The 24198-nt window shown below is 50.1% G+C and overlaps 10 protein-coding genes across 10 annotated transcripts; 4 read left to right on the top strand and 6 right to left on the bottom strand.

Annotated features, from left to right (window-relative positions):
• Nucleotides 1-36: 36 nt before the first annotated feature.
• Nucleotides 37-704, bottom strand: N7515_002181 (uncharacterized protein; the record flags this gene model as incomplete). Its single annotated transcript, XM_056662925.1, has 3 exons — nt 37-121; nt 175-397; nt 461-704. The coding sequence occupies 3 exons, from the start codon at nt 702-704 to the stop codon at nt 37-39; spliced, it is 552 nt and encodes a 183-aa protein (XP_056525038.1).
• A 545-nt stretch (nt 705-1249) lies between these two features.
• On the bottom strand, nt 1250-1975 carry N7515_002182 (GNAT family N-acetyltransferase; the record flags this gene model as incomplete). Its single annotated transcript, XM_056662926.1, has 1 exon — nt 1250-1975. The coding sequence occupies one exon, from the start codon at nt 1973-1975 to the stop codon at nt 1250-1252; it is 726 nt and encodes a 241-aa protein (XP_056525039.1).
• A 2707-nt stretch (nt 1976-4682) lies between these two features.
• Nucleotides 4683-6008, top strand: N7515_002183 (oleate delta-12 desaturase; the record flags this gene model as incomplete). Its single annotated transcript, XM_056662927.1, has 3 exons — nt 4683-4733; nt 4792-5563; nt 5635-6008. 3 exons carry the CDS (start codon nt 4683-4685, stop codon nt 6006-6008), a joined length of 1197 nt encoding a protein of 398 aa, XP_056525040.1.
• Nucleotides 6009-6304: 296 nt separating this feature from the next.
• Nucleotides 6305-7441, top strand: N7515_002184 (uncharacterized protein; the record flags this gene model as incomplete). Its single annotated transcript, XM_056662928.1, has 3 exons — nt 6305-6366; nt 6457-7240; nt 7304-7441. 3 exons carry the CDS (start codon nt 6305-6307, stop codon nt 7439-7441), a joined length of 984 nt encoding a protein of 327 aa, XP_056525041.1.
• Nucleotides 7442-8605: 1164 nt separating this feature from the next.
• N7515_002185 (uncharacterized protein) lies at nt 8606-9636 on the top strand (the record flags this gene model as incomplete). Its single annotated transcript, XM_056662929.1, has 2 exons — nt 8606-8900; nt 8954-9636. The coding sequence occupies 2 exons, from the start codon at nt 8606-8608 to the stop codon at nt 9634-9636; spliced, it is 978 nt and encodes a 325-aa protein (XP_056525042.1).
• A 527-nt stretch (nt 9637-10163) lies between these two features.
• N7515_002186 (YoaK family protein) lies at nt 10164-11214 on the bottom strand (the record flags this gene model as incomplete). The annotated part of the gene is made up of 2 exons (XM_056662930.1): nt 10164-10771; nt 10842-11214. 2 exons carry the CDS (start codon nt 11212-11214, stop codon nt 10164-10166), a joined length of 981 nt encoding a protein of 326 aa, XP_056525043.1.
• Nucleotides 11215-13743: 2529 nt separating this feature from the next.
• N7515_002187 (Zn(II)2Cys6 transcription factor) lies at nt 13744-16558 on the bottom strand (the record flags this gene model as incomplete). Its single annotated transcript, XM_056662931.1, has 6 exons — nt 13744-14767; nt 14839-15027; nt 15086-15714; nt 15776-15856; nt 15913-16360; nt 16410-16558. 6 exons carry the CDS (start codon nt 16556-16558, stop codon nt 13744-13746), a joined length of 2520 nt encoding a protein of 839 aa, XP_056525044.1.
• A 932-nt stretch (nt 16559-17490) lies between these two features.
• Nucleotides 17491-18423, bottom strand: N7515_002188 (oxygenase MpaB family protein; the record flags this gene model as incomplete). Its single annotated transcript, XM_056662932.1, has 1 exon — nt 17491-18423. One exon carries the CDS (start codon nt 18421-18423, stop codon nt 17491-17493), a length of 933 nt encoding a protein of 310 aa, XP_056525045.1.
• Nucleotides 18424-19318: 895 nt separating this feature from the next.
• N7515_002189 (DUF3712 domain-containing protein) lies at nt 19319-20761 on the top strand (the record flags this gene model as incomplete). Its single annotated transcript, XM_056662933.1, has 4 exons — nt 19319-19572; nt 19642-20066; nt 20131-20255; nt 20324-20761. The coding sequence occupies 4 exons, from the start codon at nt 19319-19321 to the stop codon at nt 20759-20761; spliced, it is 1242 nt and encodes a 413-aa protein (XP_056525046.1).
• A 937-nt stretch (nt 20762-21698) lies between these two features.
• N7515_002190 (acyl--CoA ligase) lies at nt 21699-23603 on the bottom strand (the record flags this gene model as incomplete). The annotated part of the gene is made up of 5 exons (XM_056662934.1): nt 21699-22257; nt 22312-22736; nt 22823-23257; nt 23315-23452; nt 23511-23603. The coding sequence occupies 5 exons, from the start codon at nt 23601-23603 to the stop codon at nt 21699-21701; spliced, it is 1650 nt and encodes a 549-aa protein (XP_056525047.1).
• Nucleotides 23604-24198: the final 595 nt, after the last annotated feature.

Genomic DNA, 24198 nt, shown 5'->3' on the forward strand with positions numbered 1-24198 from the left:
TTGTAGGCGAATTGTAGCACACACATTGGAACACTCTCAAAGATCCAGTGCGGGACAGTTCTCACTTCTCTCATTGGTGACACTCAAGTATGGCGGAGGAACAGTCCAGATAAGATCGAACCTAGATCAGTTACCACAATGCCCAAACAACAAAAAGCAACGTCAAGTACTAACCTGCCATGAGGATACTCCGGCGCATGCTCCACACCAAGCGTCTCCAGAATAGGCGTCAATGCAATATGTTCCCAGCAAATGAGGATATTGCCCGGACCCGTGTACGCCTTAACCGCTTTCTTGACACAGTCGTAGTCATTTCGATCACAGGATGTGTCAACGGTCAAACCGAGGTCCGCGGCGAGAGGCTTAACGGTCTCGAGGGGACGATTTCTGTTGCCATCTGAGTTGGGCTTGTTAGAGAGATAGCCTTGTTAAAAAACAATTTGCGTAGTGTGTGTCATACTGATTCCCGGCATGTTCGCCATGATGTACCCGATGTTGTACTCAGAGTTCCTGCCGAATACGGATCTCAGACACTGGGCGCGTTGGAGACCCTGGAAGTTTAGGCCGTTGATGCCGTTGCCGGGTTTCTCTCCGTGGCGGATCATGTAGATTGTTGGGTCGGTTATGGGGGTGTATGCTCTTGTGAGAGCTGTGATGCTCAGCATGGCGTAGAGAAGTAAGTGCATTATGATGTGGATGGGCATAGTGCGTGATGGTGGAGATTCTTGAGATAGAGGTCTATCAGAAGTCTTGATGGGTGGGCTTAGGTCTTTATAGGGTAAGTACTAGGCACGTGAAGGGTGTCTTACGCTGGGTTACTCGAACTTTAAGCTTATTTCCAGTGATCCATGAAGGCCAAACATTTAGAAGATGATCGGTTCCGAGGATCTGATTGGATGGTGAGTTGTTGGGTTTGGCTCTATTTGGAAAACGGGGAGATGGATACATCGTAGAAGAAACAGCAGACTTTCCGATCGAGGTTGCTGTGTGCCCACTCATAAGAACATGTGCTAGGTCAAATGGATGACAAGAAGTCGAAGATCATGAGCATCTGTATGTCAAAGGACTGGTGCCAAAGTGAGGTTACATGTCGCTCCTTCAATGATCCATGTATAGATTCGTCCATAGGAACAAGCTCAAAGCTCGGAGCCGAGGAAGGTAATAAACATCGAATTCACCTCGACCAGCATCTTGAATGGTCCAATTGCAACCCATATGAATCACGGTGATAGACAAAGGCCACAACTCTTCATTTCGCGACACACTCCCATTCCAATTCGCTCGGTTCTTTCCAATAGTCCGTGTCACTGAGTGTGAACCCAAGCTTCTGCAACGCCTTCGCACTTCGGGTATTATCTCTCTCGGTCTCGGCAATGAACCTCTTCACCCCCTTCTCAACCGCACCCCACCGCATAAGCCCCTTGGCAGCTTCCTGTGCGATTCCTTTCCCCCAAAACTCAGGCGCCACACCATAGCGCAGCTCGATCATTTCAAGCCAATGTGGCAGCGCGGGATCATCAGGCTCTCGCGGCGGCATTGAGGTCGTTGTAGCATCGCGGAGACCCACATAGCCTACCCACTTGCAGGCAGATAGCAGGGCATTGTCCTGGCCTGCAATGCGGACATATTCATCGCCTCTGACTGTGGTGGAGACGGCATCATGTTGCGTCGAGTCATTGTCGGACTGGAATGTCGATGGCGGGCGTAGCCCCACAGCAAAATCGCCCAGCCCGCGCTGTCCCCAGCAACGTTCAATATCACGCGTTTGGATCGATTCACGTGTTTCTTCGTCGCTCCATTTGCGGGCTGGGAAATGAGGCCCGAATCCCATTGCACAGAAGTCCACATTTGCATGGAGGTCGGAGTAAAGTGCCCGGTATGAGCTGAACGATATCGCCGTCGTTGTGGGAACCAGGATCAGGCGAGGCGTGAGGACGACGAACTGGTCGGCGGGAATTTCGGTATTTGCGCCCATTTTTCACGCTGTTGGAGTTCCAGGAGTTTGATTCAACAAATTGGTAAAAACCTAGTCTGTCTTCTTATGAAGAATACAGGTGGGATACTGATTTTTCTCATCTTATTCCCGTCTTATTCCCGTCCTATTCCCGTCCTAGGTCACGTGTGTCTCATGGCCCTCGTTCTCACGGCCCACGATGGCGGTGTCCACTTCCTACACCCAGTCAAGTACGAAGTACGGGTGCCATTGCCAAATGGCATTAGGTGGGGATGGTAACAATGTAGGGAGCAATCTGGAGCATAATCGTTAAATATAGTAACTAGAGCGCTTGGCTTTACTAGTGGAATAAGGGTAACTAGCTGGAGCTCTAATATAGTTAACTAAGTGAAAGTTTGAATTCATTTGGAAGATATCCTTACGGGATTGATGTAGTTGTTCACCCCCTCCCTGCCTGAGTTTGGTATGATTTCATACTTACACAAGTCAGGAATATCCGGTGAAGATTGCGGCGATGAACGAGCGATGCAAGCTTTGGACAACTTCCCTGCGTATCACCGCGTTCCTATGCACTTCCGAGTGGTGGCAGACACCGGCAAAGAAATAACCTCGACCAGGGCAGACACCCTGATCTCGACTGGACTCGACCGTTACACGCTCCTGAGGGACAAGGGGGGAAGAGGCCCCGCGGATGCCCTAGGATGCGAGCAACTGCCGTGGAGGCTGCAGCGATAACCACAGAGCACAGTCAACCAACCCAGCCTGAAAGGGGCCCTGACGCCAAAAGGGATCCAAAAACAAACAAAAAACCGACAAACGAACACTGATACCACTGGCATGCCAAAGGACAACAAGGCTCCAGTCAGCCAGCATAGGCGAGTCAGAGGACACAATGGATAAACAACCAGACGATAATGAATTTTTTAACATTCGGCCCACTCCGGTCGAACCCTTTCATCCTGATATTCAGCAGGATAGCATGGAAAGCCAATCTATCCAATCCACAAACGAGATCACCCCTACCAATGAGACCGGCAATAAGTCTATCCGAGCCCGACGACGAGGAGCTTGACCCAGAGAGCCCCGAATAATGTTGACCAATTCATCGTCGCGTGGTTGTACATCCATGATGCCCTCCGGTTCGCCTGTGCGGCGCCTCTTCGAGGCTGACTGAACCCTTGTTGACCCTCGGCATGCTAGTGGTATCATGTTAGTTTGGGGTTCATTGATTGTTTTTGAGCCCTTTGGGCATCCAGGGCCTCTTATTGGGCTGAGTAGGCCGGATGAGCTGAGTAATTATCGCCGCAGCCTCCACGGCGGTCGCCGCATCCTGGGGTATCTGCACCAAACCAACCGTTTCGGGCAAGGGACCCCAAGCGAACCGTCGAAAGGATAGAGCGGCTTTGACAGATGAATGATGGGAAAATGCACAGAATTTACTCGGATTCGGGTGATTGATGGAGTTGTGGTAGGCTCCGACCAGAGGTTGGATCCCGACGGATTTTTCGGCCAGTTACCGTCCCGATCGTTGTCCGAAGGGTCCAGAGCGGTAATAATAATGCCATCACGTGCATTGATGCACATACCGAGGTGGATAAGGTAAAACGATGTGATCTTCCGAAAGTGTTGACCCAATAATACCTTGCCTGGAGAATCCATATCAACCGTAATAATAATAAGCAGTTGAAGCCCCTTGCAGACGGGCTCGTGTGGATCGATGTACATGTTCCGAGACTTTATTTACCCCTTTCTAAGACACTGTAAGATTGCGAAGCAGGAACCGTTCTTCGGGGATGGCGAGCAATCTCTGTTCTCTGCCGTCCAGAATGTGACTGAAGGAGATAATCTGATCAATTGACAACTAGATGTTGTTGTGTCCATACAGCATAGTGATCGGACGACCGTTAGGCCTCAAATACCTGGTTCTTATCACATCGTATACACAATCACGCTAAACAGAAAATCATTGTCGGCCGGTGTACTAGTACAACATAGGCGAGGACGGGTCGCCATCTCGAGGCCTCCCATGGGCCATAACTACTCCGTACGCGGCCCCGGAATGCTCCTACACTACCCCTGATAGTGCACCAGGAACACGATAATAATCGCCAAGCTAAAGATTAACTTTTCATCCCAACCGTTGCTAATTGGCGGATCCCATTGATCTCGAAAAGGGGACACAGCCCGTGATGTGGATAAGGTCAACGCCGCACAGAAATAGACAAGTCTAAGTCTCTATAAAGGTGGTGATCACCCATAGACCGAGTATTATCTCATTTAGACAACTCGATAGGTAACTAAAATCCCATGACCGTTCAATTAAATGGCGAAAGGACTGAATGAAATCCGTAGGGGCCCATAACGGTGAAGGAAAAAAAGAACACGATAAGGAAAAAAGAAACTGCTAGCGCAAGCCGAATCCATGGATCAACTTCCTCTACCCGAGAAACGATTGCCCAATCGGGATGCGTGTCCCCTGTCTGTGCTCCCAATTTGACAGTTTTCTGGAAAAAGAATTGGAAAAAGGAGATTGGTCGACCGTTTCGAATGCCGAAAATCTGAGCTCCTTTCCTTTCGAGCCTAGGGATATTTTCACGGGGGGCGAAGGGAAGAGAGAGAGGGGCCGGAAGAGAAAAAAAAAATAATAATAGAAGGACAAAATAGAAATATTCTCAGTCTCTCCGTCTTGACCATCTCTTATCCCAATTGCTATCTTTCATACAGCAAAATGGCCGTGACACAAAGGCAGCATGTTGAGCAGGTCAAGCAGACGGAACAGGTATGGGCGTATCCCAAATATCAACAACAGTTTCAAAGCTAACAGTTGACTTCAACAGCAAACCGACGTTCCTAGCTTGAAGGAGCTCAAAGATGCAATCCCAAAAGAATGCTTTGACTCGTCTCTCTTCACTTCCTGTCTATACCTGGTTCGGGATGCCATCTACTGTTCAGCTCTGATCTACGCGGCCCTCCACATCCACCTCCTCCCTTCGCTGCCTTTGCGCATCATCGCCTGGGCCACCTACGGATTCTTCCAAGGTTGCGTCGGAACAGGCCTATGGATTCTCGCCCACGAATGCGGCCACGGCGCCTTCTCGCGCCACCAGACCATCAATGATTTCATCGGCTGGGCTACGCACTCGTTCCTCATGGTGCCTTACTTCTCATGGAAGATCACACACGCCCGCCACCATCGCTATACCGGCCACATGGAGAAGGACACTGTCTTTGTCCCCTGGACCGAGGATGAGTTGGCGACGAAGCGCAATGTCTCCATTGAGCAGCTGAAGCACCTTGCCGAGGAAACTCCCATTGTCTCCTTCTTCCAGCTCATTGGACACCAATTGCTCGGATGGCAGCTGTATCTTTTCCTGAACGTGACTGCCGGTAAACAGAGTGGTCCCGATGGCAAGGGTAACACCGCATTTGCCAGCCACTACAACCCATCCGCTGAAATCTTCACGGCCTCCCAGTGGAAGCTGATCGCTTACTCTGATCTCGGACTGTTGATCATGGGCTCGATTGTCTACTACACTGGAACTATCATTGGCGCATGGAATGTTTTCTTGCTCTACGTCGTTCCTTATCTCTGGGTTCACCACTGGTTGAGTACGTCTTCCATTCCTACCTTTTACATATGATTAGTATGATTATTGAACATTCACTGACAATTCAACCAGTCGCCATCACATACCTCCAACACACCCACCCCGCTGTCCCCCACTACACCGCCGAAGCCTGGACTTACACCAAGGGCGCATTGGCCACCATTGACCGCACTACCGGCTTCATCGGCCGCCACTTCTTCCACGAGATCATCGACTATCACGTTGTCCACCACCTGTTCAGCCGCATTCCCTTCTACAAGGCCGAGGAGGCGACCAAGGCCATCCAGCCCATGCTCGGTGAAAACTACCACGAGCAGAAGGACGAGAGCTTCCTGTACTCGTTGATGATGACGTTCCGCAAGTGCATCTATGTCTCGGAGAACAAGGCACTGGCCGCTGGACAGTCTGGTGTTCTGCACTTCGTTATCTCTGATGACAGGAAATGAGAAGATCGCAGATGTCTAAAACAACCACATTATAGAAGCATAGACTAGATATCGATTATAGATTTTGGTTTTGTCTTGCAGGACATATTTTGTTGGCAATCCTGTATTTCCACGCTGTTTGATGGTCATCATGTATATACCATGCACAGTCAGATGAACGGTAATCATCCTGTTTGTTGCGGTACCGACATTCATAAGTCACATACTTTATCGAAGTTTAGTGGAGAAAGGTTGCCTGTAGTCGGGGTCAAAAGCACTGCTATGAAACTTTGCCTCGGTGCCTCAGGCCGCAGCCAATGATGAGACCGAATTCTGCCACGCTAACCCCGGGCCGACTAGGTTGCTTTGCCGGCCTGTGGTCTGCCGGCTGAACCTCGGGAACTGTGAACCCCCTCTTTACATACAGTCTGTCGAGACTTTCTTGACATTAACTAAAATTTCCTTATAGTGGAAAATCCCTGACCATGCCGCGAAAACGTGCCCGAACGTCGCCTTCGCCGGACAAGACACGTCCTCCCACTCCACTACATGAGCAAAATGAACAAAATGAACAATCCGCAACAAGCTCTGGCTATTGTTACATGAAGAAGCTTACTCCGCGCGAGAGAGTTGATATGATTTTAGCATACATGCGGGAACATCACCGGTGGTCTATCAAAGACCTTATTTATCACATGGTGCTGGCTCCCTCTTCGAAAATGAACGCCCATTCAGAAACAAGGCGCGCAAAACTGGTGTCGCAAGCCATATACGGGCAACCGGAAGTGGTGAAGCAACTAGCTAGTGTTTCAAAGGACATCTATACCATTGGCGCGTCTGATCAAGTTTCTCGGCTACAATCTGAGCTTAAAGAGCTTGGCCGCAGAAACATACTGGGCGAGTTTGAACCGGATGCTGATCCTGCACATATGGATATTCCTAACCTCGCTACACGAGCTCAGGCTAAAGCTCCAGAGCTATGGGGTCTCCTTGTCAGCATCATGACTCCACCTAAAAGCTCTCGTGATACATCTACTGTATATCAGGGCAGTATTTTCACTATCCTTTCAATTCTCGCATCAGCCTTTGCACCGCGGAAAAGCAACAACATCCCAACGCTGATCGGTCTGTATTTACTTGCAATGGGAGTCAAGCGACGCGTTATTACCTTCCTGGCTGGCCTGGGGATAAATTCAGCCTATCAGACTATCATGGACCGACAGAAGGAACTCCCAGACTCAAAACAGCTGGAGGTAAGTCTCAATTACTAGACAATAGCTTACCCTGGCTAACTTCCGACATAAAGAAGTGTTCAGATGCGATTGAACAAGGATATCCGATCAATCTTTCCCCCAGAAATCTTTGCCCCAATGAGCCACAAGATGAGCCACAAGATCAGCCACACGATCAGCTTCGTGCACAACAGCCAGAACCAGCCAGTCTCACAAACCTAGATGCATAGCCGTTGGACGGGTGCGTTCTGTAACTAGTTTCTGTTGAAATTGGGATTATTAGGTTATGGGCTTTGTCGACGGAACCGTACGTGAATCCGCTCTCTGCGTTCCACTCTGTGTATTGAAGAATATCAGAGCAGCATTTGTAGAAGCCTTTTGCCTTGATTGTGGCAATGGGTTGCCTTGCCATTCAAGCTCTTTGTAATAGGGAGTAAGGAAATGGCGAAAATGTTCTTCCTCGAGCTGCTCGAAGAGAGTTGCTACTACGAATTACGATGCACGGTGCGCAGCCGATGCCGAGTTCATTTGCTGTAAAGAAACGCTGTTGAATTGCTTGGATGAAGTCTGCCGCTGTAACGAAGTCAGGCTTCTTCGTTTCGACGAATAGCGCGCGATTTGACCGGCACTGACCTTGTGGAGAGGGGTGATTATGTGTGGCTAATGATCCTCCTCAGTCGGCTTTGACATGAGAAATAGGATCGCGCCCTGTGCCAAAACCCATGATTAAGTGGTGGCTGCTCTTCTCCAGTCATTTCAATCAATCAATCCCCATTTAGCCTCGACTTGACTTCAAATGTCATTCACCCTTCGCTGATTGTGCTTGCCCAGGCGATCCATTACTCGGACCTCACTAAGAGCGACATTATCTTCAGTTTGAAAGGTCTCATATTCAATTAGATTGTCTGAATACTGTCGGCGTAGTCCTCGCAATTCCGGTCTAGGCAACCTCCAGTGGGAATCAAGGTTGCCTAACATTGAACAATTGAAGTAGTTCGGACATACCTCAATAGCAACCATATCTGCATTGAAATTGAGATGGCAGAGACTTCGATATTGAATTAGCAAATACTTCTCAATTGCCTTGTTCGACTAACTAGATTGCTATTCATTCTAAATAACATCATCTCTCAATGGAAGCACCACTCAGAGCCATTGAAGCTTCGTTTCACTCTAATTTGACATTCACTATGAAGTGATAATACATCGAGGCTCATTGAATGAGCTCTCAATGAACTCAGCTTGACTGAACGGATATAAAGCATAGTAAGACTCCTTCATCCGTCCTATTTCTTCTCTGTAAAAACTCACCTACCTTCGCTTTATCTCATCTTCATCTTGTTTCTGTTCTAGTTTCCTCCAATCTTTACAACGTTGCTGAACGTCATGGCTGGTCCCGTCGATTTCTTCCCCACCTTCAACAAGAACGACCTCCTGGTACTCGCTGGCGAGTACCGGGCTGGTACGGTCCTGGAGTGGGATCCGCTCCGCCTGCTTGACGAGCTGCTTTTGGGGCCCGCGACACCGGAAATGTTTGTCCTGGCCTGGGAGATCTCTATGCTCCACACCAACCTGGTGGTGGTTGTGGCCCCAGGAACAGAAAATTCCTGGATACTCCGCGTGGTCCTAACGCCGGAGTTTCTGTGGTTGGGGCTCCACTGGGCAGGGTTGCCATACCCTGGTGAGTATCAACTGTCGGCATCGAAGCAACAGCGCATGCTAACCATCTCTCAGCCCAGCTCACCGACTACTCTACCCACCTCCTCCCCATCCTCCACTCCCACCACCTGGTTGCCTCAATGGCCCTCCATTACAACATGGGGGTCAGCAACCGGTGGTGGGAGCTTAATCACCACCTGGGGCTCTACCTCTCCCCTGCGGCCTCGGCCAAGCAAGCTACCGTTCCTGCAATGGAGGACATCATGCCCATGGAGGGCATTGAAGCCTCTGCGGGTGTTTCGGTCCCGACGGTCGGGAACAGTGTCCGGGAGTACTCTCCCGATATGGATATCTGTTCGGAGAGGGGTGTGTCCTCTGTCGCTCCCGCCCCCGCCGCGGCAGCTCCTGCCCCCCCGATGGTTCACACCAGTGTCCGGGAGTACTCTCCCGGAATGGATATCTGTGAGGAGCCGGGTGTGCCCTCTGCTGCTTCCGCCCCCCTGACCCCTGCTGCCCTCACATCCGCTGCAGCTCCTGCGCCCGCGACCCCCGTTGCTGCCATCACTTCCACTGCCGCGTCTTCCCCCGTGAACCCCCCTACTGCCACTTCCACTGCGGCTCCTGCCCCTGCGCCGTCCACCCCACCACCTTCTTCCGTTCGGGCTGGCGGGAAGCCGCTCCGTCTCCGAGTCCCTAGATCTAGGGCCCTTGGCTCCTGCACCCTGGAGGTCTCGAGCTTGCTCCTTCCAGACGATTGAAGAAGTTGTTTGACGCTGGTCGTCAATTCTGTACCTTTCTTGTCTTTTTTTGAATGAATATGTTTTACCTCGTTAACATGCCCATAAGGTAGCATTTCACAATATAGAGTAAGGAACAACCCATGTTCAGTAAATTCTTAGATAATGACACTCTACCTAGTTTTCGACAGCGATTACCTATCTGCAAAACAATCAGTGGCGACGATGGTCCGGAACCAGTGCCGTAGCCCTGATTAGTAACTTATTGCCTCGATGGCTACTTCGCACCTACATACATGGACGTGAAAATGTCTTTGTAAAACAGGATACAGTCAAGGATCGAACAACAGTCAAGAAGACTAGAAGAGAATGAATCCTGCAATGACTTGATTTGTGACCAGCTACTCTATCAATGCTAATTATCCCCAAAGCACAGATTCAAACACCAGCAATGGGAACAAACAGCCTGAACTCTATAAAACCAAAGAAGCTCGTACCAATACAAGCAATTATCAATCATAACACATGAAAACTACCAACATCCCCCCTCAAACCTCCGAATCACTCTTATTCCTCCCCTCCCTCCGCCAAATAACCCACGCCAACGTAATCCCCAGCTTCAACCCCATAGCAAGCCAAATACTAGACGCCATACCAGTAGTCTTCGAAAGCCCACCGGCAGTCATAGCACCCAGAAACAAAGCAAGGAAAGCCCCAGCTCGACGGTTCCGCCGAGGATTAGACTTCGCAGTGAGTCTCGGATCAACCAGTAGATCGCACAGCAGCGTCGTCACAACAACAGTCGGGATCTCATCCAGTGCCAGAATTCTAGAGGCACAGATCTGGCCTCCGGCCTGGAAGGCCAGTAGCGAGATAGGCAGGATTTGCGTCCATTCAATTGGGGCGCGTGGGTCCTCCGGTTTGGGGGTGATAACGCGAAGTTGGATGAGGATTGCTGTTGCTAAGAGGGCGGAGGTTTGGATGGAGAATGAGAGGATTAGTGTTGAGCGGCGGCGGGGTCCTAGGTAGCGGTGGAAGTTTATGAAGAAGATGTTGCTGAGGAGGAAGACCGTTAGGGCGATTAGGGATTTGGCCCATAGGTAGGCCGGATAGGCGGGTTGGCCGGAGGCGCCTAGGGCTAGGAAGACGGTGTTTCCTATTTGGTGCGGTAGTTATTAGTATCCAGTGTGGGAATGGATATCCGGGTGATAGTGATGATTACATACCTGTTTGCATACTTGAGAAACTGCCCCATGCATTGAATGACAGCCCGTCTACTAGGCCGCCAACGAAGCTGCATATTATGAGAATGATATCGGCATGAGCGGTACGTATATTTGCTCGGAAGTGGCGTGATAGGGTTGAGAGAACTGTATTGTCTTCTGTCTGGTTGCCGGATAGAGACACAGCTGTACTGCCTCCAGAGGACCAAACACCCGGTGTGTATCTTGTTTCTGAGTTTGCGTGCTCCAGACGAAAGTTGATAGCAGTCAAGTCATTCTGGAGGACAGGCGGGTTTTCGGTAGTGCCACGGGGTAGTGTCGGTGTCGGTGTGAGTGGCTTGATATCTCCCGACGGGGAAGGAGGCTGTTGATGCATGATCGGGATAGCTGTAACGATATAAATGTCCCGATTAGTTGTTCGTAAAAGAGGATCTTTTGGTTCCACTTCAGGGCTTGTTCAGATGGAGAAGAAAAGTAGGTTTCTGAATAGGTATATTGGACTCAGTTTTTCTTTAATACTGACCCGGTTTTCGCATTCCTCCGATCTTTTGCAGGGAGGAAATAAAATGGAGTAAATTCGATCACCGCCAAGAGATAGCAGAATACATACCCTTGTCTATGAAACAATGATACTGGCCATATCCCCACACATCGAGGGTGCGTGTCACACCGCTGTGGATTACTTCCAAGGTTGGTAGGTAGAACTGCATCTATCGAGCTATGGGATATCTACGCCATTTCACACCAGATAACGACCTATGCAACTGCTATCACTTAAATCACTGGCACAACCAGCGTTCTGAAAGAGTCCCTGTCTACGAAAGATAGCTGCCCAATCTGTATATCCCATCCAAGAATGGATAGATCTCACAGATCCCACACTAGTAGAAACTGGAAGATCTTGGCACTACGATAGTCCTCGCTACATGCGTAATTAATCACCCAAAGAGCATTGCAAATAAACTCAAACAAGGCCCTGAAGGCCCTGGAAATACCACCTCAACAAAACACGACGTCTCGGCGAAGTGGACCAAGAGCCCGACTTGCTAGGCATCTCAGTTTCCCAAGTAGTACGGAGTGGAATCCGCAGCATGAACTCACATTGTTCCTTGGCGGCATGGACTTATTTTCGAGCTAGTTGATTGGCCCCTTTTCTTGCAGAATCAGTACGTCGACAGTAAGCGGCTACGGACCAGATTCAAATTTGGACTCTAATTTTAACCTTGTAAGCAATCCGGTTGGATCCCGTCCTCGTGTTCGTTGCCGTTTGAAAAGCCCACAATTGTATTTGTGATGCCTGTCTAACAGGGTATGCACGTAGCCTGGACTGAGATAGGCGTATTGACTGAGGACGCCTGTTCTGGCCCCTGAAAACGTCGAAGGTTGGTTTCATCTTGCCAAGGGATCGACGGCCCTACCGAAACTAGGCTTCTCTGGGGTCCCCAGGCGCGACTAGTCGCCAAGAAGGATCTCCGGCGGCGTCAAATGGTTCATCACTCGGAAGTGCTATCTATGCATTTCAACGGCTAACTTCCGCACAGCCTCGAAGACCCGATCTTGGCGGTCATTATGTTGACATGAGTGCAGTTCAGGCCTCCAGGGGTCTAGGTGCGTTGACGGCTCGGTCTTGGCGTGTTTTCTTTATCGATCCTCGGCACGATCGTTGTATGCCCAACTCTACTAGTTTTTCCTGAGAATGGTGAGCGCTTGTTCCGGCCTCAGATTCCCGTTGAAAAAGGAAGAGACATGTGGGAAAAAAGGACAGGAGTACGCAGTACCCAAGAATGGAATACCTGTCGACGTCGTGCTCGAAAAAGCAATATATGCCAAGGTCGGAGAGTCGTGTTTCTTGTCAGGCTCTTGGGGCTTCAGGCTCGGCATCGTCAACTTACCACCTGGAAGCCGAACACGGCGGAGCGTGCCAAGGGAGATTTAACTTTGAGCCATGCCGAGTAAGCATCTAGCCAATCAACTGCATGCTTGGTTATCTTCATGGAAACAACCATGCGTGCCATGTGACATCATCACCTGATTATTGATGAGCAGGCACAGATCTGATATGGATTGTATCACAGCCTCGATAACTCTAAGTGGATCAAACAATAGGCCCGTCTGGATTCTCTTCACTGTGCTCACCATAGGTCGTCGCCATTGACTCGAATAGCTGACACCATCACGTAGACATGGACCGGCCGATAAATGTAAACAATGTAAACAGCAGCAGTCAGTACTGGGTGCAAAGTCAGCTAGTATATGGATCTTCACCTTCGCCAACTCTATCTTCATGAGTCCATCGGACCATCTCAACGTGGATAACCATGTGTTTGGGAATGTCACAACTGTGTGTCAGTCTCTTATCAGCACGGATGATCCTAACTTTAAGCATCCAAGATAACCATACCGGGGTACCCCAGGCTCTCCAACACTCTACTCGCCATCCGGCGATCAACCCGATCTCCATTCAAGCTGCGCCACCTTGTAAGGAGCTCTCGGCGTGGGGGTGGACGTCGATCATCCCTGCGGCGGAGGTCTTGGAGTCGCTCGGATTCCGCCCTTCCTAGAACAATAGTATACCCCTTGCCTCCGAGAGGAAAAACAAGGAATACGTACTCTGTAACTTTCCGCCAAGGCATTGCGTCAGATGATCACCCAGCGGGCATCAGTCATTTACTATCTTCTTAACTGGCCTCGGGGTCATCCTCGGGGAAGATCTGGGTTGCATTGCATATACGCAGTACTTTGAAACCCTGGTCGGTCGCGTGTTGGAACCCCGTGCATGGGCGTGGCCTAGCCCCAACTTAGTTTTCGTCTAAATGAACAGCCGCTGAACATACTGCGGATTTAGGAGGTTTTGCTTTTTATTCCTGAATCTCCTTCTGATTAATCATTATTGTAGAAGTATGTCCTATGAAACAGCCCAATTCTGCTCAAATGCTTCGTGGAAAAAGGAGTCAAAGAGCGTCGACTCAATCGCCTTGATCGCCGGAGGCAACGCTGTATTCGCTCCGTAGCCATCAAGCATCGATTGGTCCAGGGGATGGCTCTCTGTCTCGCCCATGAGCTCCAGTGGTATCTTGAAAACACAAGTCTCGGTCATGTTCTCAGGTATATCTTGGCACTCTGGTAAAGCCATAAAGTCCAGGTTCGGTGCGCTGTCCTCATAGGATGCTTGACCGGATACTCCGCTGATGTATTGCAGCTGCTGCTCGGTCATCATCGGGGGCGTTGCGGGGTAATGCGAGTACCGCTCTGGTGATGGGACGTAGTTCATCTGGACCGCGTGTTGGGGAGGACTTTGCTCCGACTCGGTGTCTATCGTTACGGCGCCCGGTGAATCCCTCCGATCGGCGGAGAAGGAACGTGCGTATGCGGGGTGGTGTTGGCGATGGACTTGGCTTGAGAATGGGCTTCCGCTGTTCAACGTGGGAATTTCGGATGTCCAGGGGAGTCGGGCGATCACGCCCATGGCTGGGAGGTCGCGAACGATTTCGGGGAGGCTACTGGCGGATGGTAGCCGACCAATTGCCAAGCTGTAGTCCACACATGTTGATATTAACAGGTATGCCCTTGGGCACCGAATAAATGCCTCTTGCCAGCTACTCGGCTTGGCGGGCTTAAAGGACATAGAGACGCTGGTGTTGGACTGAACTCCAGGGCTCGATAGGGAGTTATTTGTTTCGGTTTGAGGGAGGAATAGTTGTGGTTTCTTCTCCTCTAAGAAGAGATTCTGTGTCGTTGCATAGGCGAGTTGTAAGATGTGGTTGGTGCCAATGGCGACAAAATCAGTGACATCGTAAAGTGCCTCCGAGTGTCGGATTATTTGGCTCAGGGAGCTCAAACGTTTTTGCCTTTTCTCCATCTCTTCTCGCGAAGGTGAGAGTTTGAGGTTGATAGCCGCCAGCACGAGGGGCATGCTGACATACCCAAGCCTGCGTTCTAGAATTAGCGAAGGGTACATCGTATGGTGAGGTAGATCCATCAAAGCAAAGGTAGTACTAACACACTCAGAGGAAGGTCACCGGCGTGTCCATTAACACTAAAATGTTCCATCACAAGACTTAGCCCGTCAATGCCGTTCCTTAAATCGTTGCCGATGTCTAGAATCATAGTACTGTATTTGTCTCCGGCGTAGAACAGGTTCTCCTCGAGTATAAATGCTGAATATTGTGCTAGATCGACTCGTGCAGCGCTAACCAAGGTTCGGGTGTCAGTTATGGACGGGAGCAAGGAACATGGGTAGCACGAACTAGTAGTACATATATGTCAAGTATGTCAATGTCGCAACAGCGTCACTGCCTTCCGATGTTGACAACTTGTGCGGTGACATCAGCGGCTGAGCAGGCTTCTTCCACTCGTCCAGTGACTTTTTGATCGTTTTTATCCTCGAAAGGAGACCTTGGAATTCAGCCATCGACAAAAACCGTCGAGGTGTCCTTTTCGGTATAAAGGCCAACGACACAAGGTCTGTAAGCAGCACTGCTAACTCGCATTGCTTCTGAAGGGCCGCGAAAAGACGCCTCTTCGTATCATAATCATAGACTCGAGACTGATGCATCTCTTCGGTGAAATCATCCGCGCTTAGCCAGTCACTCCATCCCTGAAAGTTGATCGAGGTCACTTGAGGTCGGCGGCGCAGGCCGATACAGAGACTCCGGTCACGGAGCAGAATCGACCACCAAAGCCGCTTCTTAAGTGATAATGACACATCCTCCATCAACAGAGATGGTTGGGCGTCGATGAGCATGGCATGTTCAATCGCCCGTGTGACCCAAAGGCTTCCAGCCTGTGGATCGGCCGCGGAGGTATAGTGAGTAAGGAGGACAGCGCCTTGCGCATTTGCATGTGATCGCTTTTCGGTTCTGAGCTCGAATAGCAGCTGCACCCCGCGTTATCAATACCAGCGTATGGAAAAGGAAACTGGACCAGGAGGTGCTTACCTTGGCTCTGTTGTAAAGCTGTTTTCGTGCGTCCCTCCTATCTTTAAACCCGCACTGGCGTAATGTGTCCAATGACACAAGCTATGATGATTTAGTCCGATGAATGACAGTCAGCGGAAGGGCGACTTGGGTCTTACTGGACAGCTTGCGAAAAGCAGTGATTGCAACACGAAGAGAGATATTTTAGATCCCGACGGCTGATTGCTTGAATAGACGTTCCAAAAACTTGCCTCATCTAGCACAGGCACTGATGGGTGAATGCGCTTGAAATATTGTTCCACAAACTCATCGATGGCGTCGGGGCCTGGCAACGTCAAGCAATCTTTGGATGCGAGGAACAACAAATCCTCTGAAGGGAGAGAGCGCAATTGCTGAGAGTCCACAAAGCTGTATTCTGTATGTAGCACATTGGGACAGCGTGAAGGTGGGCTTGTACCATGGCTGTCTGAGAAGTTATCTGGTGAGCGGATGTGCGAGCTAGGTCGTTGACCAGTTGGCTGGCCCATATTGTGTCGGGCCCTTTTAATTCCGTTTGGGCCTGCATTTTGATGTGCGGGAGGAGCTGGATCTTCCGAGCTCAGAGGTCTAATACGAGTTAGTAAGTAGACGCTATGAGCAAGTTTTGATTTCTCACTGTTTAGTCTTAGCGCGAAGGACACATTCTCTGCGACCGTCTTGTCGACATCTGGTACACGGAGAGCCTAGGATGGATGCATCACAGCGCACTTTGCGTTGGTGGCACCAAGAACACGCTGTTGGAGCTCTCCTTGTTCGCCGCAACATGTTGCTATATGATATTAAAATTGGATAGGTGATGACGGAGTGGGGATAAGCTGAAGCGGGGTTTAGAGGAATGTCAGGTCTGGGGATCTGGGGGATGTGAGCCGGGGGGATGATCAGCGGTCACACCACCCACGTGGATACAGCCGACTCGGGATGGGCTTGGCCCGTCCCCTATGCACATAATGACATTGAACTGGCCATGTGAAGGTGGCTAGATTATTATCTTGATATACTCATTTCCAATCTTGGAAGACTGGACGATGTATAACTGGGGCCTAACTACGAATGTCTTCATGGTTGCGCATTTAGTAAAACGCAATTCAAGTCGAGTCGGTGTCGGTGGTTTGATTGAGATGCATCTCCTGCCCACCGGGTGGGGGGAAGATTGCCCCTAGGGCAGTGCCCGGGCGGGGGCCCGCTAGGGGTGCGACGCCCGGAGATCAGTCACGTGACTTTAGCGTACAATCCATGGCCCATGTTGAGCACAGAAGTATTCTCCTGGAAAGCCAAAACATGGCGAGGATATTATGAAGTCAAGTCCACTCGCTCTAGGGATTCACTGTCACTAAGAATATGCTGCGTATCCTGTTGGATCTTTATTGTGATTCACCCAAGTACCCCAGAACATTAACCAACCCTAACATTTGCCTACCCGCGGAACTCGGCTTCTCCGCAGTCCCCACTTTACGAGATCCTCCCATGGGCCATCACCCTTGGGCCTCGACTGACTTCGCCTACCTAGCGAACGGTAGACTGCTTAGTTTTCATATCCTGCTCACTGTGTATATAAGCCCCAACCATAACAAAGTAGTCACAAATCAACACCAGGAATGGAGACATTCTCAAAAGTAAAACCAACATTTGAACGATTCCTCTAACCCGTTACCCAACACGTCGCGCCCCAATGCCCCTGAGCTCCTCTCACTCAAACATTACTTCTCCGACATATCAATTTCCAACTTCTGCCTCTTCTTTATCCGCCGCCGCATATCCTTAAGATAATACTGCATCGGATACGTCCGAATGAATTTCGGAAGGAACGGGTATGTAGCCTTGGTCACCTCGACCGTGACACGATTCACCCCTCGCCGAATCGCCGTAGACCGAAGCCCATATGCCTCCCGCAGTCGAACCGGCAGCATTTCTGTAGTCGTCACGCGCACCAGCGGCAGCACAACCCGGACCCTAAATGGAGCATGCTTGCTATAGAGCAAATCACTGGCAACATTTTTAGCATGTTGACTGATCTCCAAGTTGGCGATCTGGTAGTCCCAGTATTCCCAAAATGCCTTTCGGCTGGGAGGCCACATCTCAGGCAATACTCGTAGGGAGACTGCTAGGATGGCGTACTCGCGGTACAGCTGTTCAGCTGTTTCCTCGTTCATGGGGCCAAAGACTTGTTGATAGAGGTCTGTGCCCACGGCGTAGAGCGTGGCGGCTACCCAGAGCTGGAGTGTTGGGTCGTTGGCGTTGTAGCCTGGGCCGTTGACTGGGGCGTGGGCGCGATGCACCATTTCTATGACGGTTTTCTTCTCGTCTCGCGAGCCGAAGGCCATGCAGTAGATAAATGTCATGGTGGTGCGGAGTCGGTCAAGAGGGCGATAGGCGAAGTTACTGTGCTCGTCAACGCCTTTGGCAACGCCGGGATTGGCAATTTGTAGTAGGATTGCGGCTGCGCCGCCAGCTAGCAGGATTGCTTCGCGGACAACTTGCTGGATGTGATGTGGTGTCTCGAGTGAGTCTAGGAGGTTAGGGTCGACGGTGGTGCCGATGGCCGTGCTGTTGTGCGAGAGCTTCTCATTTGGTGTAACTGGATTATTGGTCTCTTCGGCGACCGCGACAGGTTCTGACTTGACTTCGCTCATGTTGGCAACGGAAAGAATAGCAGTGGACGTCTGTATATGTAGGATCCCGCCTGAAATTGAAGATCTCAACAACTTGTTTCAAGCATTGCTGCAGGATGGGACTTGAGATCATTTTATGTATTTCAATTATTTTGAACCAACAAGCCAACTGGAGTCATCACACTCCCATCTGCATCGAGTCTGATATCTAATATTCATATGATATTGTGCCCAGACCGCGGACCGGGCGGCACGGTCCAAATCGGACTAAAATGTCCCCCTCAAGGTTTGGCCTTGCGCGTTTGGCGGGCTCATACTTAGTACCGAGATCCGCTGTACCGCGGAGCTATCACGAGCTTTCATAAACTAATCCTGGGGGATCTACGCTGCCATGATGGCGGGGTTACCGGGGTAGCGCTAAATCTTCCGTCTGTGGGGTATCTGAGCTTATTTTCTACACTAGTAGGAGTGACGAGCATCGTATGTCGTATTCCAGTGCTCATGGTAGGTGAAACACTCCATAGTCCTACAGCTCCTGAGATTCCTGTGTAGCTTTCAGAGGTTCTTTTCAAGACCAGAGGTTATACTGCCAACTGGTCAGTTGGGGTTACCTCTAGTTAACCTGATGTAGTTGTCGCGCTGCTTCTGTACATTCACAGGAAGTATGATATGGTAAGGGCATAGTTGCTTAATGGGTAAGTCCGATGATCAGCCTGCTTTGGGACGAAAAGCGGCGCCAAAAGTCTATACATCCTGAGGGCCATGAACGACTGGAGGACCGGGCGTCGTGCAGTATGCAGGGGAGATACTATGCTCACATGTATAAATAGTCAGGAACAGGAGGATTAGACTACTGACGGTCCCTCGCTCTGTTCGGAGTCTTGCTATCCCAAATACAACCTTCCTAGAGTTCACAATGCTGTGGAGAACCAAAAGCTACATCATCGGCGCCGACAGGAACCTCTCTTTCTTTGATCGGGCAAAGGGAGAAAAACAATCCAAACAAAAAGAATATGATGCGGAGCATGTTGAGGGCATCGAGGCTCAGGAGTTACCGCCCCTTGGACGGGTAAAATCAGCTCGGGCAAAGTTCCAGAAGCATTGGAGGAGATTCTGGTGCTGCTATCTCTTGGGGGCCATCATATTCCTTGCAATCTTCCTTCCAGTGTTGTGAGTATACCTCGTTCAAGGCCCAATCTGATCACTTCCGCTTGCTAACGCTATTGGTTTTGACCATAGTTTCCTCGTCATCATACCCGCGATTGCCCAGAAACTCGTGAACGACATGAGTCTCCCCGTTCACTCAGCCGAGATTCTAAATCCCAGGCCAGACCAAGTCGACTTCGTCCTCCATACCTCCTTGAATGTCCCACTGGCCATCCGTATCCGAACCGAGCCATTGAGCCTGAATCTGTTCAACCGCGACACCAAGCCAAGGAAGACCTACCTGCGCGTTGACCTGCCTGCCTACAGCCTCAAAGGGAACACGAAGCTAGACGTGACCAAGAATGACACTAAGATTTTCGATGTCGACGAATTCATGAAGACTTTGGAGAATGCTGTCTACAACGAGCGGTTCATCATGTCTGCAAAGGGCTCGACTATTGGTCATCTTGGCGCCCTGAAGACCCCCCTGACCCTGGATAAGGACATTGAGCTTAATGGTACGTGGTATGCTGGCATCTATACTTCTGATCAGAAATGAAGTGAAGATTTGGTTCTGTTTAGGCCTCGACAAACTCCGTGGCTTCTCCATCGAATCGGCACGACTACTCCTCCCCAAAGAAGCAGACGGGACAAACTTGCGAGGCAAGGCAGTCGTGCCCAACCATTCTGTATTTACTTTTGCGTTGGTATGTTCATGTCCATACACCCATATCAAGGTCCGCACCACACCCCTGGCTAACCACTCCGTTCCTAGGGCAACGTGACACTCAACCTGAAAAGTCAGGAGATAGTACTTGGCCAAGCCTCGATCGATAACGTGGTTCTGAAGCCAGGAAACAATACCGTAGATCTCCACGGCAAGCTGGACTTCGACTTCTTGATTGATAATCTGGGGACGATTCTCGCTACTCAGAAATCCGCTCTACGAGACGGTCAGATTGAGCTTTCCGCTTCTGGAAACTCTACCGTCTACAACGGGGAACACATTAGATACTTCGAGGAAATTCTGAACGGTTTGACAATTACTACACGAGTGCCGATTGTCATGTTGCTTGCAAATACTCTGGGTGGCCTAATGGATACGAAAGAAGGAGGGAAGGGACTTGATATTGCGGGCATTCTAGGTGACTTGACCGATAACAACAAAACGGAGCTTGCGGTGAGATCGCTAAGGGATCGTATCAATGGATGAGAATCTATTTAGCAATGACTATATGCGACTATATCTTCTGCCGCTCCAAATTACATTGATGTAGTGAATGCACGCAATGAATACTAGTTAGAAAGACATCCCTCCATTCACATGTCAGGGCATGCATAAGCCCATATGCAGGATCATCTTTTAAGGGACCGTAGTATGCCCCGGCGATCCCACATGCTACCGCTCGTTGAGTATCCTCCGGTTGGTCCCCCCCCTCCAGGTTCCCCGCGTCAGCTCGCATCCTATTATCTATATCTCACTCTATTGGGCCACCCGCATTCTAGCCCCTTGTGCCCTCTTTTCCCGACGAGACCCCACCACCAAGTATGAGTGACACTCTTGAATCGGGTGCGATGCCTGGTACTAGGACTTATTCGCTGGAGGAAGTGTCGAAACACAATACCGCCTGTGATTTGTGGATTGTCGTTGGTCGGGAGGTGTATAATTTGTCTGAATTTGTTGATGAGCATCCTGGTGGAGCAAAGAGTGAGTCTTCAGTTCCTGATCTCCCAGGCTCTGGGGTTTGGTACTGGTTACACTCTTCTAATTGATATAAAATAGTTCTTTTACCGGTTGCTGGGAAGGATGCGACGAAACAGTTTCGTCGGTATCATAGGGATGCTATATTGGGGCGGTTTAGGGAAAGGCTCAAATTGGGGACGGTGGACGGTTCTAGTGAGAGAGGAGGGAGGAGAAAATCGTTCTTTGGGTTTCCTTTTGGGGCGAAGAAAGGGTGATAGCCTCATGTTATGATATGAAGTTTGATTTTGTCTTGCATAACTGCTCAATGTTAGAAGTCCGATTATGTTGCATCTAGAAATAGAAGAACCGTCGACTAGTTAGAAACTCCTGGCCCATAGTAGGTGGCGTTCAAACAATAAACCATCACCAATACCGCCGGTCGATCTATTCTACCTCTATGTCTCGCTCAGAGTCTAGCCTTCAGAACCCCATCCGCAATTTCCTTTTTCGCTTCTTCGCGCAAAAGCCTCTTCAAGATCTTCCCACTGGGATTCCGTGCGATCGAGTCAACAAACTTCACACCCCCCGTGAGCGCTTTATATTTCGAAAGCCGACTCAACACGAACTCCTGAACCTCAGCCTCCGTGATATCGGGCCCCGACTCGCCCGGGCGACGAACCACATAGGCACGCGGGTACTCAATATCAGAGCCAGGGAAGGTGATTCCAATGACCGCCGCATCAACGATCTTCGGGTGCGACAAGAGCACAGCCTCGATCTCAGGCGGCGCAACCTGGAAGCCACGCACTTTGATCAGCTCCTTTCGGCGATCCACGATGTACCATTTCCGAGTACTTTCGTCACAGTAGGCGATGTCGCCTGTCTTGAACCAGCCTTCGGAGTCGAAGGAGTCGGCGTTGGCCTCGGGGTTGTTGTAATATCCAGGTGTAATTGTAGGGCCTCGGACGCACAGCTCGCCGCGGACACCCCAGGCGGAGATGTTGTTGCCTTCTTCGTCGATGAGTCTGGATACCAATGTTAGCAGGAGATTATCTCCAGTACGGATGGATTGAACGTACTTAGCTTCCAGGTTTGGGATAAGTCGGCCCACAGAACCTGTATCGTCATGCTCGGGGTAAGGGAACATGGTCGCAACACATGATGTTTCAGTCATGCCCCAGACTTGAGTGAAAGGGCTATCATCGCCCATCAGTGAGCGGAATCGGGCTTGCACATTCTTATCCAAAGGTGCAGCACCGCAGGCGGCCGCTTTGGTCTTTTTGAGGTAAGGTTTCTTTTGGGAAAGAGGAGACATAAGAATCGCAATCACAATAGGTGGAACCATCGCAAGATCAGTGACATTGTACTTATCAACTGTGTCGAGGTACGTCTGGAGGTCGAAACGACGCAGCATGTATGCCATCTGGCCTGCTTTCAGTGTTGAGATATGCGACACTGGAGCTGCAGATGCATGGAAAAGAGGCACAGCAATGACTCGCGTGGTCTATTCAAGGATGCACAAGGGTCAGTGATACTCTCCACATCTGTTTCCTGCAACTTCAATCACGCTGATAGCGGGGATAAACTCACTGGGAAAGGACGCGGATTCACTCCGATAACAAGCTCATGCTGCGCAGCAAGATTGTAGTGCGTAATTGTCACGGCCTTAGGCAACCCAGTGGTGCCACTGCTGAACAGCCTTGCCGCAGTAGTTGTTGAGGCTGTCTTCAAATCGTCGAATCGGACCCAATCTTCCTCACCAACTGTCAGAAGCTGTTTCCACGATCGCATTCCCTTTGGAATGGGTTGGTTTAGATTGTCAAAAATCCAGACATTCTTCTCAGACACGCCCCTCTCCCCCGCCGCACGCAGGAGCGAATCTACGATCTCAGGCTCCGAGAAAAGAAACTTGGCTTCGGAGGCCTTGATGTGGTGCGCGAGCTCGTGCGGAGTATACGACGGATTGGATCCGGTGAAGATTCCCCCGGCTCCGATGATGGCCAACACGAGCATGCTGTAGTTGATCTAAAATCAGTTAGCATACCATGATTCTTAATTGGACCCCATCACAGGAGATCATACATCATTGAATGAATGAATAAGGACGCAATCGCCTTTTTGCAAACCAGATGCTCGTAAGCCGGCAATGAGCTGACGAACTATCTTCCGCGCCTGATTGCAGGAGATTGACCGCGAGGGGTTGTGCACATCTACATAAATCTAGTAACGTTAACTCAGCGGCTAGGAGAAACGTAGTTGGGACAGTGGAATTACTCACTGGCTGGTCTTGATCATAGTCCGGCTCATCAAAGATCCAAGACAATAGGTCCTTTGTGGGGAGCTGAGTCCGCACTGCCGGTTCGAAGATCATCTTGTGCTAGGTTGGAGAAGCTCGAGATTGTGGTAAGATGAAGGAATGAATTGGATATTACCAAATGCGTGGTGATATGGAATCTTGCAGTTCTAGGAAGGCGGGCAGTATTGACTGTTGTTGTTGCCTATGTCAATCTCCGCGGCTTCGGCTGACCCCTCATGTGTTTAGCTCGGAACTCGGCCGTCTAATGTGGAAGCAAACGCCTATATGAGAATGAAGTAATTTCATTGGCTGATCACAAAGAGATAATTATGCACCCTCCCTGTAAGGAGTGAAGAAGCTATCTCATTTTTATGCAAATTTCCCCGCGTGGCCGAGTTCCCCGCTTTCTAGCCTGTTGGGTAGCTTGTGTGGGGCCTGCAGGTATCACCGGTTAACTATGGAGGGCCTTGTAGACCTTGTTGATTACTTTGTTGATTGTGTACGACGTTGAGGATCTTGATCAAACGTCGTTAACCTCCCGAAGCCCTTCGAACCAATAAACCTAACCACCAAGTAACTAGCTCTGCAGCCATTGATAAGAGGCTAAACAGACTCCTTACGAGTTTCTCTTTATCCATCCCCTTCGAATACTTCAAGGAGTTCGCCCACT

Source organism: Penicillium bovifimosum, assembly GCF_028826915.1.
Source record: "Penicillium bovifimosum strain IBT 22155 chromosome Unknown utg000002l_segment0_segment0, whole genome shotgun sequence".
In the NCBI taxonomy this organism is placed as follows: Eukaryota; Fungi; Ascomycota; class Eurotiomycetes; order Eurotiales; family Aspergillaceae; genus Penicillium; species Penicillium bovifimosum.